Source organism: Chelonus insularis, unplaced genomic scaffold (genome assembly GCF_013357705.1).
Source record: "Chelonus insularis isolate UGA/USDA-ARS -01 unplaced genomic scaffold, ASM1335770v1 contig_346_pilon, whole genome shotgun sequence".
NCBI lineage: Eukaryota > Metazoa > Arthropoda > Insecta > Hymenoptera > Braconidae > Chelonus > Chelonus insularis.
The window spans coordinates 555,060-571,427 of record NW_023276510.1 but is presented as its reverse complement, the minus strand read 5'-3'; the positions used below and the strand labels follow the sequence as shown (position 1 = coordinate 571,427).

Below are 16,368 nucleotides of genomic sequence, written 5' to 3'. Positions count from 1 at the left end.
TTGCTAAAAAAACCCATAATAAAATTAATTTTGAAGCAATGTATTGGGACTGAAAATTTCAGTGGAAGAGTTTTATTCGTATTTCGATAATGATATAGTAATCGTGGAAATAGTGGTTCTATTGTAATTATAGTTGTCATGATTATGTGGATCATCCAAAAAAAGATGTAAAAATTTTTTTTAGTCTCATCTTCCTTCAAATCTTTTTTTAATTGATCGAAGAGGATTCTCATCTATATTCAATACATATTTTTTCATCAAACTTATATCTATTATAAGACAAGATGCTCAGTAAATTATTTAAATACTTACTCTTTTTTTACAATTACAAGTATAAAAGATATATTTGGCAATTGAAATAACATTCATCAAAAATGATCCAAGTAATTTATTTCTAACTTTTCGATTGTGAAAATGCACGATCGCACAAGAAATCTAAGAATAAATTTATAAAATTTAGTATAATGATGATAATATTTTTTTAATAAATCAAATCTAAATGCTAAATCATTGTAGGTGAACTGAAAATGATAATATTTATAACTTTTTAAATTCATTTTTTCAAAATTAGTGCAGCAATGATTATACTTAATAAATTTGCTATTTTATTAAATTTCTATATATATGAAATATATATCATTACAAATTTGACGGTACAATATTCTTTAGATGTCAAGAATGATTATAAAAATAAATTTTTTTACTTAGAAAAATAAAATAATTGTCATCATTCACTGCATCGATGCTAAAACTGTGAAATAAGACGCAGCTGTCTTCACAAACTTTATAAGTAAGAATAATCATGGAAAAAAATAAAAATTTGTTTAGATAATTCAATTAATGTTCAACTATTTTCTCAGAATTTCTTATGCTAATTTTCTTACCGTTGTAAAAGTTTCTAGTGACAATACCAAAATCTTGCCAGCAGTCAGTTTACATGCAAGTTGACTTCTCAAAGTTACCAATACTATGAGTTTTTGAACTTTTTTGGGAGTATCATACCACAATCCAGTTGCTCTATGTATTAATTTGATTAATTATTCAACAGACGATCACTATAATATTAAATTTATATTGCTTACAAATATTCTTGAATATTTGTGCTGAAGTCTATGAGTTTTTGAGATAAAGCACAGTCAAAAAAAAGATGTATTATTTGAGCACCACCAAATACAAGATATTTTACAAGTTTTTGGACAGTAGTTGTCTCAAGAGTAATCTGTGATAATGAATAATATATCAAATCATTTTTGTTACTATCTAACAACATTTTCAAAAGACATCAAAATGGTTTACCTGCATAGCTGTTATACTTAGAAGGGGTACATTTAAACATACTACCGCGGCAAAGCACCATACATATATTTTCTCCAAATCTTCTGCATACCTATAGTTACAATTAAATAAATTTTTACTACCCTTAATAATAAAAATTAAAAATAAATTTTACTTTATAGCTTCTTTATGTTTTTTAATGCAATGAACAAAATGCTTATATTGAATATTCTCCAATGTAAGCGGAACGTCTATGTCGAATGGTAAAGTTCCGTTTTTAATGTCTTCTTGAGTTGGAATATGGCTCATCAAATACCTAAGTAATTAAAAATAATTCAACTAAAGACTAAATCATGTAATATAGAGATAAAAATTACCCTGTAGCTGCAAATAATCCAGAAACATGCACTAATAGAATGATGAATATAGAATCAGAAGCAATGGTAATATTCATTAATATAAAAATAAAAAATCCAGTTGAAAGAAGAATTTCAAAATAGTATTTCTGCGCATTGATTCCAAAAAAATACAATGGAATCGAAAATTCTAAAGGAGCTGTGTTATTAAAATTAAAAATGAAGCTTAAGACTAGCGGTGTTAGTGGTTCAAAAACGTAACAAAAAGTTCCTATGTATACTACTCCTAAAAAAGAAGCAATTAAAAATATTATTTTTATTAATAAAGGAGTAGAAGAAACAATGATTAATCTCCAAACCTGCCCATCCAGCAGCAAGTACATTTCCAATCTCCGAGTAGTACTGAAGAATATCATATTCTCCTTTAGTTTTACAGTTTTGTAAATTAAATTTTGCTTGATCAATCAGTTTTCTAATCTATCAAAAAAAGTGAACTTTATTTAATGATGATTTATTTTAAATACCCATTAATAATTAACACTCACTTGTTCATGGTTACAAACATTAGTAAGAAATTTTGCAGTTGTATAAAAGTTAATAAGATAAGGAGCAAAGCATTCTAAAACGACTTGTTTATTATCACGATAGGCCCAAATAGCAAGGAACTATAAAAAATTATTACAAAAAAAAGTAGAAGCCTCAAAATGCTCTTTTAATTTTTATATTTTACCTCTGGTGTAAAAAGACAGATAGAAATAATCATTGTAAGTGTACAGCAATAAAGCCAACGTTTTATTGGACTATAATATGGCCAGATACCAACAGCAGAAGCCATATATTTTATAAAACCAAATTCTTTTTTATTGACATTAAAAAAGTTCATTGTAGTATTTTGAATTTATGAATGTTTCTCTATTTAAGTAATGCCATGAATGTTCTCAATAGTCTTATTCATTTTCACTTCGTTCTTTGATTTTTAAAATAATGGTGGTATAATAATGTTGATGGACGTACAAATAACTGCTTTCAATTATACTCCAGCTTATAGAAAATAATTGCATTATAGAAAATTATGATCGGTAAAGAAGTTTCATAACACGTCATTATGACACAAGGGTAGCCAAACACATGTCAGGGTGATATGAAAAGCCTTTCAAAATTCATCCGTATAATTAGACTAGTTATCTACGTGTAGAGTTTCTATACAATTTTTCCCTCAACAGAACAACGATGTTGAACAGTTATACTATGTTTGTAGTAATGGATGTGAGTTATGCTAAACAAACTTATTGGGGGAAATAAGATTAACAGCAGGATAAATAATCAACTAATTATTTGTGGTATACAACAAAGTTAATGAGTTTGTTTTTATTTAGACTTTAATTTATTATAACAGAGCAATGACTACAAAGATGATTTTTCATTCATTGCATTGAACTCATTACTGTAAAGTATGAACCAGCCGTTTTTACAAACTTAAAAATTGTAAATCATCATTAAAAAAGGTCATTCATTAAATTTAATATTTATATGTTTTAATGAAAATTTTTATAATATACTTACTGAAGTAAACGTTTCAAGTGACAGTACCATTATTTTTCCGGCTGTAAGTTTGCATGGAAGCTGGCTTCTTAGAGTTACCAACGTTACGAGTTTTTGAACTCTTGGTGAAGTTATGTACCATTGTCCAGCCATTCTGTACAAAAGAAGTTTTTATTATTTTTTAAAAATATTTTTCGAACTTTTTTAAAATTATTCGTTCTATTGTATTTATTTCATCATAAAAAATGATTAACTTACACATATTCTTGAATTTTCAAGCTGCAATTTATCAATTGTTGGGATAAATAGCAATCAAAAAATAAATGAATTAATTGGGAAATAATAAATACACCATATTTCAAAATCTGTTCTACATTATGAGCTTGAGTAGTAACCTATCGAAAAATTATTCTTAAGCACTGCCTGCTATTAAGATATTAATTAAAATTTATTATTTATTACCTGAATCGCTGTAACGCTCATTATCGGTACATTAATAAGAATAACAATGCCAAAACACCATCCATATACTCTTTCCAAGTCTTCAGCATATCTAAAGTTTTTTTTGAATAAAATATTACAGACTATCTTCCAATCATTTTTTATTTTTGTTTCGAATAAACTTACTTAATTGCTTTTTTATGATTTTTAATACACCTTATGTAATGATTATATTGAATTTTTTCAAGTGTTAAGGAACTTTTCCGTACAGTTCTGTGATCCAAATCTTCCTTAGTTGGAATATGATTCATCATATACCTAAATAATAGATACTGCAAAATAAGTTTAACTATGCTAACTTATTATTTAAAGAATGGGTAAAAATTACCCAGTGACTGCAAATAACCCAGCTGCGTGATGTAATAATACGATGAACATGATATCTGAAGCTACAGTTACATTAATTACTGTTAAAATGCTAATGCCTATGAAAAACATGATTAAGTAATAATGTTTTTCCATGTCTACTCCATGTATGTATATTGGCACTGAAAATTTTAATGGGATGGTGTTATTATTGTTCAGCAGAAAATTCAACACTCTAGGGATTAACGGTTCTAATGTAAAAATTGATGCTCCGGTGAATATTGCGCCTAAAAAATTTTGTTAACAGATTTTTTAACATCCACAATGATGAATAACGATAAGTCTTTATCCAAACCTATATATCCATGGGCCAATAATTTTCCAAATCTGGTATGACTTTGAATAATGGCACATTCATTCTCGTTTGGATAACTTTTGAGATCTATTTTTATTTGATCGAAGAGAGACTTTATCTGGTTTGAAAAAAATATTAAATAAATATTGATTAACCAATTTGAATTATTTGCAACGAATCACATTAGCTAAACTATTTGTTTAAGTTGGTAAATAAAAAAAGTAGAGGGACATTTACTAAATTTTGATTGTACATGTTGACTATGAATTTAGTAATCGAAACGATGTTTGTCATGAAAGGTGCGATTAATTCTAGAATGACTTCTCGATCATCGTAAAATTCAATTGCAGCGAAGATCTAATAAAAGAAATAGAACATATAGTATTTAGACAAATTTTGTTCAATATGTTTTTATAGACTTAATAACAATTTTACCTCAGGCACATAAACCACACAACAAACAAGAGTTGATAAAGCACCACAAAAATATCTTTCTGCAGAATTTTGATAAGGCCAAAAACCCATCATATAAGTTAGAATTTTCACAGCTCCATAACTGTCATTATTTTTCAAGAAATTCATGGTAGTATGTATGATTGTTTCGAGTTCTCTTATTTACACTAAACAAGTGAATGTTCTGCAGTTGATTATTAAGTTTTCAGTTCTTACAACTATTGGGAGTATTGTATGATATTTGATGGACGTGAAAATTGCTAAATTTAATTACGCTTCAGTTAGAAGTAGAATAATAGTTGGAAACACAACTTCGATCGGTAAGAAATGTATATCACAGAGTAACACAGCACATGTCAAAATTGTACACAAAGATAATTTTAATGGCATATGTATGTAGATAATTTGAAATAGGAAACGTAATTACCTTCTTCATTGCTAGCACAAAGTAATAATAAGTAGAACTATACATGTATAATTGTCAAATATACATATAATTAAAATGAATGGAAAGAAAATGATCAATCGTATCATATTCACTAATTGCGTACACATTAATTATCCACTTAAGATGGAAGTTGCATGGACGGTAGCTTCTTTGTAACACAAAGTGGAATAATTATAGCAATGGGAAAAATGTGGGTTAAAAAGGACATTCTATACCAGGGTAATTGTTATATAAAGACGGTACAACATATGTCAAATTATTTAAAAAGAAGAGGAAATATCATATGTGGAATTAAAGTAAAATCGTTAATACATTAATTTTTGCCTTGTGAAAATAACGAAATTATATTGTTGAAGTCGAGTGTTGTCAATACAAAACTCCAGAAAAAATCATTTTTAATTCAACTGGACATAGTTTTATTTACTATATTTCTTTTAAGTATAACATTTCAAAAAAATACAAACCTTTAATAAATATCAAGACGTGTTATATATCTATTTGTGATTGAGGTACTATTTTTATTGGAATATATTCACATTATTGCATTGACATCAACACCGTAAAGTATGAAGCAGATGTTTTGACGATCTTTTGAACATTAAAAATCTTAGATATTAGAATGAAAGATAATTTTAAATTACTTACCACAGTGAAAGTTTCCATAGATAATACTGCTACTTTTCCAGCAGTGAGTTTGCATGGTAGTTGGCTTCTAAGTGTTACTAATGTCAAGAGTTTTTGGGTTCTAGGTGTACATTTATACCATGATCCATTACATCTATAATTGTTATTTTATCTTTTTAATTTTCTTTAATATAAAAAAACATTGTTTTGTTACTTGATTAGTGAATGAACTCATACATGCATTGTTGAATATTTGCACTAGTGTTCATCAATCGTTGTGAAAAAAAACAAAATATAAATATATGAAGCAATTGAGCCACTGCAAATATACCGTACTTTACTAGTTCTTCTGAAGATTGAGCTTGGGTAGCAACCTTTAAAATTTATGAATTTTATTTATAATTATTTGTTTTACCTACTTTAAGCAAAATTTATTGACAATTGTGCACCTGAGTTGCAGTAACGCTCAACATTATCACGTTTAAAGTTATAATTATGCCCAAACACCAAACATTAACAGCTTCAAGATCTTCAGCAAATCTTGAATATCGATAAATCAATCAATTGTCATAAATTATTACAATATAAACAATTGTGGTGATTACCTAGTAAGTGGGACTCAACTTTAATTTTAATTCTTTGATGAGAATTTGGTAGAAACAATACATTTTCTGAATTTGGATTCAAGTGTTTAGAATCTCAACATGTTTATTCGTGAGATAATCAGAATACAACTTCACTTTTAGGTAATTACCAAAGTTATTTATTATGTTTTTATTTTATCATTAGAAAAAATTTACTTATTTAGTATTGAAAATATCTAAATGAACATATAAAGTACATACTTGATAGCTCGTATATGACTTTTAATACACTTCACATAATATTTATATTGAATATTTTCCAGGTAATCATCTCCATCATTATTTTCATTATCCATGTTTGTTTCAGTTGGAACATTTTCCATCATGTACCTAGATGACAATGGAGTTAAAAAACAATATAAAATGAATAAAATAATTTGGTTCAATACTACCCAGTAATAACAAACAAGGCAGCGGCATGCTGCATCAATGTGATAAAAAGGATATCCATTGTTGAGTTGCTTACAAGTATAAAAATTACTCCGAGATTTGAAAGAGGTACTAAATAGTAGTAATGTTCTTCTATATCAAATCCATACCAATAGACTGGTGTTGCATATCGGATGGGAATTGTTTCGTTGAGGTTCATCAAAGAAGCTAATACTCTAGGTAAAATTGGTTCTATGAGAAATAGAGCTGTCGTCGTATATCCTAATCCTAAAATACATTTTATAATAAATACGTACAGTCCTCTAGTAAACGCATAATTGAAAGTAAGAACAAAAATAAAGGAATTAAATGATGTTATGTACCTACATATCCATAGCAAAATTTTTTGGCATAGTTGGAGTAACTGTGAAGAATATCTTGTTCAACTTTACCCGTATAGATGAACCAATTTTCTTTCATTTGTTCAAACAATTCTCTAATCTACACTTTGTTACAAAAATTTTAAGTTATATAACAATAAATAATATTGTGTACATAAAATGTTTTGAAACTGAACTAAGTTTGAGTTGATGACGTTGTTTATATATTTTACAACACCAATCGTATCAGTAATGAGTGGAGGAATAGATTCTAATACGCGGTTTTTATCATCAAAGTAAACTATAACAGCAGATATCTAAATCAACGATAAGTTTAAGATATTAGTAATTATTATTGTAGCAATATTGATAATAGGTGGAATATTCTACCTAATTTTGTTATATCAATTTACCTCACCAGTCATTTGAAATAAAGGAGCGGAAACACATACACTAGTAAAAAATAACCGGCTTGGTAAACTTTGAAATGACCATCTTCCTATGAAGGAAGTTACTATTTTTATTAGTTTGTAATAACTTCTATCAAAGAAATCCATATTAAATAGTATTTTTCTTAACAAAGATTTTCTCTGTTTTTTTTCTTTTACATTTAATTTTTTTCTCTGACAAATATCTACTTGATATTATTTTTGATAGACGTTTAAATTGCTAACGTCAATTACTCGTCAATGTATGATAATAATAATGTGTAATATCTTATAAAGGTTTCGATTTGTTAGGGGAACTTATAGACGTTAGGCGATTATATATGTCAAATGTTGCAAATTTCTCATACATTTATGAATAATAGAAGAAAAAAAAGTGCAGAAATAAAATAGAAACTTAGTTATAGATATTGATAAATTAAATCAAACAAAGAAGATGTTGGATTGTACTTAATATCACCTGTTAGTACTTCGATGTATACAGAGAAAAGGGTAATTAATTTAAAATTATGCATATTTCGGAGCAGATATTGAGTTATTGAAATGATAAGAATATTTAGTAATTATTAACTATATCTATTTCAACATATATGGTCATTAAGGATCACTAATTGTTTATCGTTTCCACTGCACATAGGTAAGCTTTAGCTTTGACGGGTTTGTGTCAACATAGTGAAATACGACGCTGCTGTTTTGACAATCTAAAAAGAGAAACCAGTAATTTTCATTATTATTATGAATGAATTGTTTCTTTCAAATGTAACATTACCACTGTGAAAGTGTCCATTGATATTGATACCATTTTGCCAGCAGTTAATTGACATTCTCGTTGACTTCTCATTATCACGAGTGTCAGGAGCTTTTGAATTTTAGGATCGCATTCATACCACAAACCTTCAATTCTATAAAAAACATTCATTACATAGTAACCATAAATTAAGCCAGGTAGTTTTGATAAATATAATAAACCTTACACAGATTTTTGAATGAGTGTACTATTCGTTATCAATTGATGGGAGAAGAGACAAACAGCAAAGCAATGAAATAGCTGAATAGATGCAAAGGTAGAATATTTAAGAAATTGCTGAATATTTTGGGCTTGCGTTGTGATCTAATTAAAATAATTAGACATGAGTTACTCATTTATTTAAGTTTGAATTTATAAAAATAATTCTGTTTTTTTACTTGAGCTGCTGTGACACTCATTATTGGTATGTGGAGAGCAATGACTACAGCGAAACCCCATACGTTAACTGTTTCTAAATATTTTGCAAATCTGTAAAAATAGGGTAATTATAAATATGTGTATGTTGTAATTGTTGTGACCCCATAATTGAATGATTTGTTATTGTACAACAATCCATCATTACATTGTAGGGTCACCGAAACCAATAGAATTTCGCATAAAATTTCTATTTGATACTAACTGTATTGCTCTTTTATGACTTTTTATGCATTTTAGGTAATGCTGATGTCGTAGATCATCCAAAGATATATCCTTATTATGCCTTTGGTCTTTCTGATAATCTTCTTCAGTTGGAATATTTTCTAATATATGCCTGAAGATATTTCGGTTTAGAATAAACGATTATAATGGAAAGAGTTTGAAAAAAAATTATACAAAGTATATTTTGTAATTCTTTTAATGGACGAGGTTATATATAATCTCGTCTATTTGATTATATTCGGGTATTTTTGGCAAATTTAAAGATATAATAATTATCCTTAATTACCCAGTAACTGCAAATAGTGCAACAGCATGTTGTGTCATAACAATAAAGGTAGTATCCACAGTCACTTCTACATTTATTATGATCCATATGCACAGTGTCGAATAACTTAATGGGAGATAATAATTTTCTTCCATGCCAACACCGACCCAATACACGGGAACGGGATACCTATTGGGTACTGTTTCATTCTTATTGAACAAAAAATTTACAACTCTTGGAAATAACGGTTCCGCTGTAAATAAGAAAGTCGTTGCAATTGCTCCGACTGAAACAATAATTAGAAATGTATTCTCTCTAAAAATGATCAGAGCTATATAAAAAAATATCAATATATTTGATTCCAACTTATCAGTATCCATGTGTATAATCTTCCCGTGTCTGAATATTCACGAAGAATTTTCTGCTCAGATGGAGATGAATGGAAACGCCAAGTTTCTTTCATTTTCTCTAATATTCGTGTAAACTGTCATACAATAAAAACATTAATAAACATTAAGAATAATAATTATAATTAAGGAGTATCTGTTTAAGAGGTTATTTGTACACATTTCTAAACGGCTCAGAAAATGAAAAAACTAAAGGGAATTTTTGGATGATCGGTTTCATGTCTTAATCACTTAAAGTCAAGCTTATCATACAGCTTTTTAGAGACAGAATACAGATCGCGAGTTGATAGAATTCGTGATAAATAGTATAAACTGCAAGAAACAATCACTTTTAAGTATGAAACAAATTGAATTGTTTGAACAGATGCTCCTTAATTATGGCACTACTGATAAGTAGATTTGAAGGATGATTAATCATGCATATTTTTTGAAAGTACAAAATAAAGCGTACTGATTTTGTGTTAAACATATGACTGAAATATTTGGAGTACGCCCCTATTGTAATAATAATTGGTGACACGGATTCTAATACAAGTTCTTTATCATCATAAAATTTCACAATGGCAGTTATCTAGATGAAACAAATAAACATTAGCACACTGTCAATTAAAATTGTTCTCTTGTCTTATAAACGTTCTCTTTACTTCACCAATAACTTCGGTTACAGTAAACATAAAAAGAAGAAACATGAAAAAATATTTTTGTTTTTTCGGTTGAAAAGGCCATTTTCCTGTTATGATCGATAAAAATTTTAATTCTCTAAAATATTTTTCACCATCAAGTAATTGAGCCATTTTTTAAAAACCTACTAACTGATGATCTATTCTCAGATCATCACAAAGTCTCTTTTTTTTTCATCTAAAAATTATGTGTGAAAACTCGTGTGATTGTGAGTGATTGACATTGATGGTATACATTTTAGATAGTGTACTGCCAACTTACTTGGAAAAAAGTTTAACGGAAAGGTGTAAAATAAAACATGCATTACCTTCGGTTTAAAGACGACTTTATTCTTGGTATTCCCAATCGATAGAAAATATTTTGCTACATCTCATATTTGTATAAACGAGAAAAATATCAACACCTTTACTATTATTGTTATTTGCTGACTTTGTTTCATTTGAAAAAGAAAGATTTTATATTATCATTATCTTAATTCTCAATTTGTTTCAGATGCAACTAAATACAAGCATGCTGAGGAGATGTGCAAGATTATTTATCATGCTGTATGAGCGTTTAGATATGCTGTGTAAATGAAGTGAGAAATCTAATCTGTCACTATTGGCCATCATAGTAACCAGATAGCATTGTGTAATGACCCTCTCATGAATCACCGATAAATATGGTATGATTTTTTTGTTACCTTCGTACATCTTGTTGTTGTAATAACATTGAAATATTATTTCACTTGAATAGTCCATAACACTTTTTCTCTGATTAGGCAAACGAATGTCACGTCTTATTGTAGAAGAATCATTAAAGAAAGTAATTTACCTACTTTACTTAAATTATCAAATTCATAAAAAGTTCCCATCGTTAAACTTTTTTTTTAAAATAATACTTTTTATTACTTTTTTCTAAATTTTTCTAGATTACCAAAGTAAATTTTACTCTAATTTTGAGAGCAAAATGTACTCAGTAACTTCCTTAGTGTAGTCGAAAGAAGTATAAAAAATTTTAAAGTGTTAAATTTTAACCGTGAAATAGAAGACAATTATTTCAACGTACGGCGGTAATAAAACAAAAAAAAAAGAAAACCATAATAAAAATTAAAGCTTGGTGATAAATTATTGACAATTTAATTGAATAACAACAATTAGTTTGTACTTTATACCACCTCGTAGAGATTGCCATGAAACAGAAAAATTAATTTGGAATTATGACAGTAATAGTTGAAATGATATCAATTCTAGTAATTTTCAATCGTATCTATTAAAAATATATGGTCATTAAGGATCACTAATTGTTTATCGCTTCCACTGCACATAGGTAAGCTTTAGCTTTGACGGGTTTGTGCCAACATAGTGAAATACGACGCTGCTGTTTTGACAATCTAAAAAGAGAAACCAGTAATTTTCATTATTATTATAAATGAATTGTTTCTTTTAAATGTAACATTACCACTGTGAAAGTGTCCATTGATATTGATACCATTTTGCCAGCAGTTAATTGACATTCTCGTTGACTTCTCATTATCACGAGTGTCAGGAGCTTTTGAATTTTAGGATCGCATTCATACCACAAACCTTCAATTCTATAAAAACATTCATTACATAGTAACCATAAATTAAGCCAGGTAGTTTTGATAAATATAATAAACCTTACACAGATTTTTGAATGAGTGTACTATTCGTTATCAATTGATGGGAGAAGAGACAAACAGCAAAGCAATGAAATAGCTGAATAGATGCAAAGGTAGAATATTTAAGAAATTGCTGAATATTTTGGGCTTGCGTTGTGATCTAATTAAAATAATTAGACATGAGTTACTCATTTATTTAAGTTTGAATTTATAAAAATAATTCTGTTTTTTACTTGAGCTGCTGTGACACTCATTATTGGTATGTGGAGAGCAATTACTATGCCGAAACCCCACACGTTAACTGTTTCTAAATCTTTGGCAAATCTACAAAAATGAAGCAATTCAAAATATGCATATGCGGCAGTAGAATAGAATCTCGTATAATATTTCCATGTAATATTAACTGTATTGCTCTTTTATGACTTTTTATGCATTTTAGGTAATGCTGATGTCGTAGATCATCCAAAGATATACTCTTCTTATTCTGTTGTTCTCTCTGATAATCTTCTTCAGTTGGAATATTTTCTAATATATGCCTAAAGATATTTCGGTTTAGACTAAATAATTGTAAGACAATGAGTTTAAAGACAATTGCACAAAGTATAATTTAGACTATTTGATTATATTCGGGTTTCCCGGCTTGATGCGTATACTTTTTTATTTTTGCTTACGTGTTGCAATAACAAAAATGAGTCTGCACGCACTTGTCCTGACGACGAACTTCTGATTTATTTTGCGCAGAATCAAAAAACTTAAAAAAATGATAAATTTTGGGTATTTTGCAATTTAGGCCAAACTTCAACGTCTGATCTCTTAATAATAATAATTATAACAACAATGATTGATTAGAAAAAAAAATCTTTTCATCCTTTTCACTGAGAAGTTAGTCGTGTGGGTCTTCCAGATCGCACTCAGACTACTAAAGAGCACTGCTATTTATTATCGTAACAAACATAATTGTCACTAAACACTATAAATTGTACTTTGGATATTATTAATTTGTTTCAAGAGTATTAAATAATATCAAATTTAAACATATAATATTAGGTTATCGAAATATTGTTCTGTTACTTCATGAAATGAATTTTTTCATTTTTTTCTATAACCCCGAATATCTGCTTTTCATCATTAACGTGTTGTTTAGAAAAGAGTGGCTGAATTATAATTAGAACACACAATAATTATTAAGAATTACCCAGTAAGTGCAAAAAGTGCAACTGCGTGTTGCGTCATAACGATAAACGTAGAATCTACAGTCACTTCCACATTTATTATGATCCATATGCACAGTATTGAAAAACTTAATGGCAAATAATAATTTTCATCCATACCGATTCCCATCCAATATACAGGAACGGGATATCTATTGGGTATTGTTTCATTCTTATTAAACAAAAAATTTACAACTCTTGGAAATAACGGTTCTGCTGTGAATAAGAAGGTTGTTCCTGCTGATCCAACTGAAAAAATAATTAAAATTAGATTTTCTTTTAAAGTCAAAGGTGACAGAAATATATTAAAGTTTTCGAGTAAGTATATCTGATTCTAACTGATCGCCATCCACGAACATAATTTTCCTATGTCTGAATATTCACGAAGAATTTTTTGCTCAGACGGAGATGAATGAAAACGCCAAGTTTCTCTCATTTCCACCAATATACGTGTGAACTGTCATGAAATATGAATATAATTAGTTCGTGAATAATGATAATTTGAATTGAGACAAAAATAACAAGCAGGTTTTAAGTATGAGTAAGTAATCATGCATATTTTTTAAAAGTACAAAATGAAGCATACGGCTTTTGTGTTACATATATGACTGAAATATATGGAAAACGCTGCTGCAGTCACTATAAGTGGCGACACGGATTCTAATACAAGTTCTTTATCATCATAAAATTTCACAATGGCAGTTATCTAGATGAAACAAATAAACATTAGCACACTGTCAATTAAAATTGTTCTCTTGTCTTATAAACGTTCTCTTTACTTCACCAATAACTTCGGTTACAGTAAACATAAAAAGAAGAAACATGAAAAAATATTTTTGTTTTTTCGGTTGAAAAGGCCATTTTCCTGTTATGATCGATAAAAATTTTATTTCTCTAAAATATTTTTCATCATCAAGTAATTGAGCCATTTTTTAAAAATCTACTAACTGATGATTTATTCTCGGAGCATCACAAAGTCTCTTTTTTTTTTCATCTAAAAATTATGTGTGAAAACTCGTGTGATTGTGAGTGATTGACATTGATGGTATACATTTTAGATAGTGTACTGCCAACTTACTTGGAAAAAAGTTTAACGGAAAGGTGTAAAATAAAACATGCATTACCTTCGGTTTAAAGAAGACTTTATTCTTGGTATTCCTAATCGATAGAAAATATTTTGCTACATCTCACATTTGTATAAACGAGAAAAATATCAACACCTTTACTATTATTGTTATTTGCTGACTTTGTTTCATTTGAAAAAGAAAGATTTTATATTATCATTATCTTAATTCTCAATTTGTTTCAGATGCAACTAAATACAAGCATGCTGAGGAGATGTGCAAGATTATTTATCATGCTGTATGAGCGTTTAGATATGCTGTGTAAATGAAGTGAGAAATCTAATCTGTCACTATTGGCTATCATAGTAACTAGATAGCAGTGTGTAATGACATCGTTTTGAACTACTTTTTAATATGGTGAGTTCTTTTTGCTATTTTATTAAATCAAAATTATGATCATTACTCTTCATGATAATCCACTTTATGTTTCATCGTGATATGAATGCTAAATCATGTTGACTAACATTTAAATAGATATTTTCTTATTTTACTTATAATTAGATTGTTTCAATTGATGCATAAATTAAAACAATAATTGTTATAAATAATTAGTACAAGATTAGAACAATCTAGAGTTATCACTCTTATAGTATATTTGTTATTCAACATATCAAAGTTCTTATTTGTACTATTGACAATTTTCAGTTCTACAACATTTTAATGTTTATATTATTTTCCGTTTAAAATACCTTTTAAGAGTCTTGCATTTGTAATAAAAAGGTACCATACGATACTGCAGTTTTTACCATCTTGATAAAAACAAGTATTTATTTATGATTTATTCAAAAAGAATAATTTGCGTACCATAAAAATTCAAATAATTTTCTTTACCTGGATAAACGTCTCCAGAGACATAACAACCAATTTTGCTCCTGTCAGAATACATGGTGTTTGACTGCGTAAAGTCATCATTATTAACAATTTTTGTGCTTTCAATGAATTAGAATACCACGCTCTAAAGGCACTATGAAAATATGATGAGTCTATAATAAAATTTTATTTTCTTTTATTTATTTATTTTGTTGAACATACATATGTCTTTGAAATTCAAAGCTCTTGTCCATTAACTGTTGAGATAAAAAACAGTAGAAAAAAAGATGAAACATTTGGCCAATTGAAAATGTAACATTTTTTACCACCGACTGAATGCTATCTAATTCAGCTATCATCTGTAAAATTAAATTTAATTATGCAGAGATCATTTATTACTTGAAAACATTGTTGAATTTATTTTGAACTGTGGTATTTGGAGTACTAGCCTGTAATGCCGTAAGACTAGCAAGTGCTAAATTCATTATCAACGTAAAACCAAAACATTTGCAATATACATACTCGAGTATTTGAGAAAATCTGTAAAAGATGTTTATAAGGATTGTGACCAAATATAACATTACATCTTGCTATTAAAAAGAAACAGCAAACATACTCTATTGCTCGTTTATGCATCAATATGCATTGAACATAATGCTCAAATTCTATATCATCAGATACTTTAAGATGATTCAGCTTGATGAGATTGATCGATTTATTGATTTCCATAGATTCCTGTTTGATCCGTTCTCTAAATATCATTGTTCGATTAAATTTTTTGTTACCATGGAATATGCTTTGAAGAAAACTAATGACATTACCCTAAAATATCAAATAATCCACAAACATGTTGCAACAAACTGATAAACATAACATCACTGTTAAAAACAACTGTAACTAAAGAAGTAACACACAAATTGGATAATACGAATAAACTCCAATAATATTTCTCTTGATCAATAATCATGTAATCCATAGGAGCAAGAAATCTACCAGGAATTGAATCATTATTTTGAAGATATCCAATTATTTTTGGAATGCAAGGCTCTGATAAATATATAGAAAGTGCTGCATATGCAAACACTAGAAGATTATGTAAAAGT

General features: G+C 28.3%; 3 protein-coding genes across 3 annotated transcripts; all 3 read right to left on the bottom strand.

Annotated features, from left to right (window-relative positions):
• Positions 1-681: 681 nt before the first annotated feature.
• On the bottom strand, positions 682-4,917 carry LOC118066450 (uncharacterized). The gene is made up of 12 exons (XM_035082492.1): positions 4,771-4,917; positions 4,573-4,692; positions 4,336-4,453; positions 4,003-4,099; positions 3,195-3,327; positions 2,177-2,296; positions 1,991-2,108; positions 1,653-1,917; positions 1,486-1,591; positions 1,083-1,219; positions 885-1,017; positions 682-782 (listed from the first exon to the last, which is right to left on the bottom strand). Exons 1-12 carry the CDS (start codon positions 4,915-4,917, stop codon positions 732-734), a joined length of 1,545 nt encoding a protein of 514 aa, XP_034938383.1. The 3' UTR covers positions 682-731.
• Positions 4,918-5,773: 856 nt separating this feature from the next.
• On the bottom strand, positions 5,774-10,550 carry LOC118066449 (uncharacterized). The gene is made up of 16 exons (XM_035082491.1): positions 10,463-10,550; positions 10,270-10,389; positions 9,778-9,895; positions 9,433-9,697; positions 9,127-9,258; positions 8,885-8,975; positions 8,674-8,810; positions 8,469-8,601; positions 7,487-7,570; positions 7,257-7,374; positions 6,912-7,161; positions 6,706-6,834; positions 6,310-6,400; positions 6,098-6,234; positions 5,882-6,014; positions 5,774-5,824 (listed from the first exon to the last, which is right to left on the bottom strand). Exons 1-16 carry the CDS (start codon positions 10,505-10,507, stop codon positions 5,774-5,776), a joined length of 2,034 nt encoding a protein of 677 aa, XP_034938382.1. The 5' UTR covers positions 10,508-10,550.
• A 1,216-nt stretch (positions 10,551-11,766) lies between these two features.
• On the bottom strand, positions 11,767-14,260 carry LOC118066447 (uncharacterized). Its single transcript, XM_035082489.1, has 9 exons — positions 14,111-14,260; positions 13,918-14,037; positions 13,689-13,788; positions 13,316-13,580; positions 12,525-12,656; positions 12,354-12,444; positions 12,144-12,280; positions 11,940-12,072; positions 11,767-11,871 (listed from the first exon to the last, which is right to left on the bottom strand). The coding sequence occupies exons 1-9, from the start codon at positions 14,258-14,260 to the stop codon at positions 11,815-11,817; spliced, it is 1,185 nt and encodes a 394-aa protein (XP_034938380.1). The 3' UTR covers positions 11,767-11,814.
• Between the last annotated feature and the right edge of the window lie 2,108 nt (positions 14,261-16,368).

Coding starts and splice junctions, on each gene's coding strand:
- LOC118066447 (XM_035082489.1), bottom strand. CDS start 14,260: ATGGCTCAATTACTTGATGATGAAAAATATTTTAGAGAAATAAAATTT. Junction 12,445..12,524: donor AGTCATAAAAGAGCAATACA/GTTAATATTACA, acceptor TCATTTTTGTAG/ATTTGCCAAAGATTTAGAAA. Junction 11,872..11,939: donor CAATGGACACTTTCACAGTG/GTAATGTTACAT, acceptor TTCTCTTTTTAG/ATTGTCAAAACAGCAGCGTC.
- LOC118066449 (XM_035082491.1), bottom strand. CDS start 10,507: ATGTTTCTTCTTTTTATGTTTACTGTAACCGAAGTTATTGGTGAA. Junction 10,390..10,462: donor TAACCGAAGTTATTGGTGAA/GTAAAGAGAACG, acceptor TGTTTCATCTAG/ATAACTGCCATTGTGAAATT. Junction 6,015..6,097: donor GCAAATATTCAACAATGCAT/GTATGAGTTCAT, acceptor TAACAATTATAG/ATGTAATGGATCATGGTATA.
- LOC118066450 (XM_035082492.1), bottom strand. CDS start 4,917: ATGAATTTCTTGAAAAATAATGACAGTTATGGAGCTGTGAAAATTCTA. Junction 4,100..4,335: donor ATTGGCCCATGGATATATAG/GTTTGGATAAAG, acceptor TGTTTTTCATAG/GCATTAGCATTTTAACAGTA. Junction 1,918..1,990: donor ACTTGCTGCTGGATGGGCAG/GTTTGGAGATTA, acceptor CTTCTTTTTTAG/GAGTAGTATACATAGGAACT.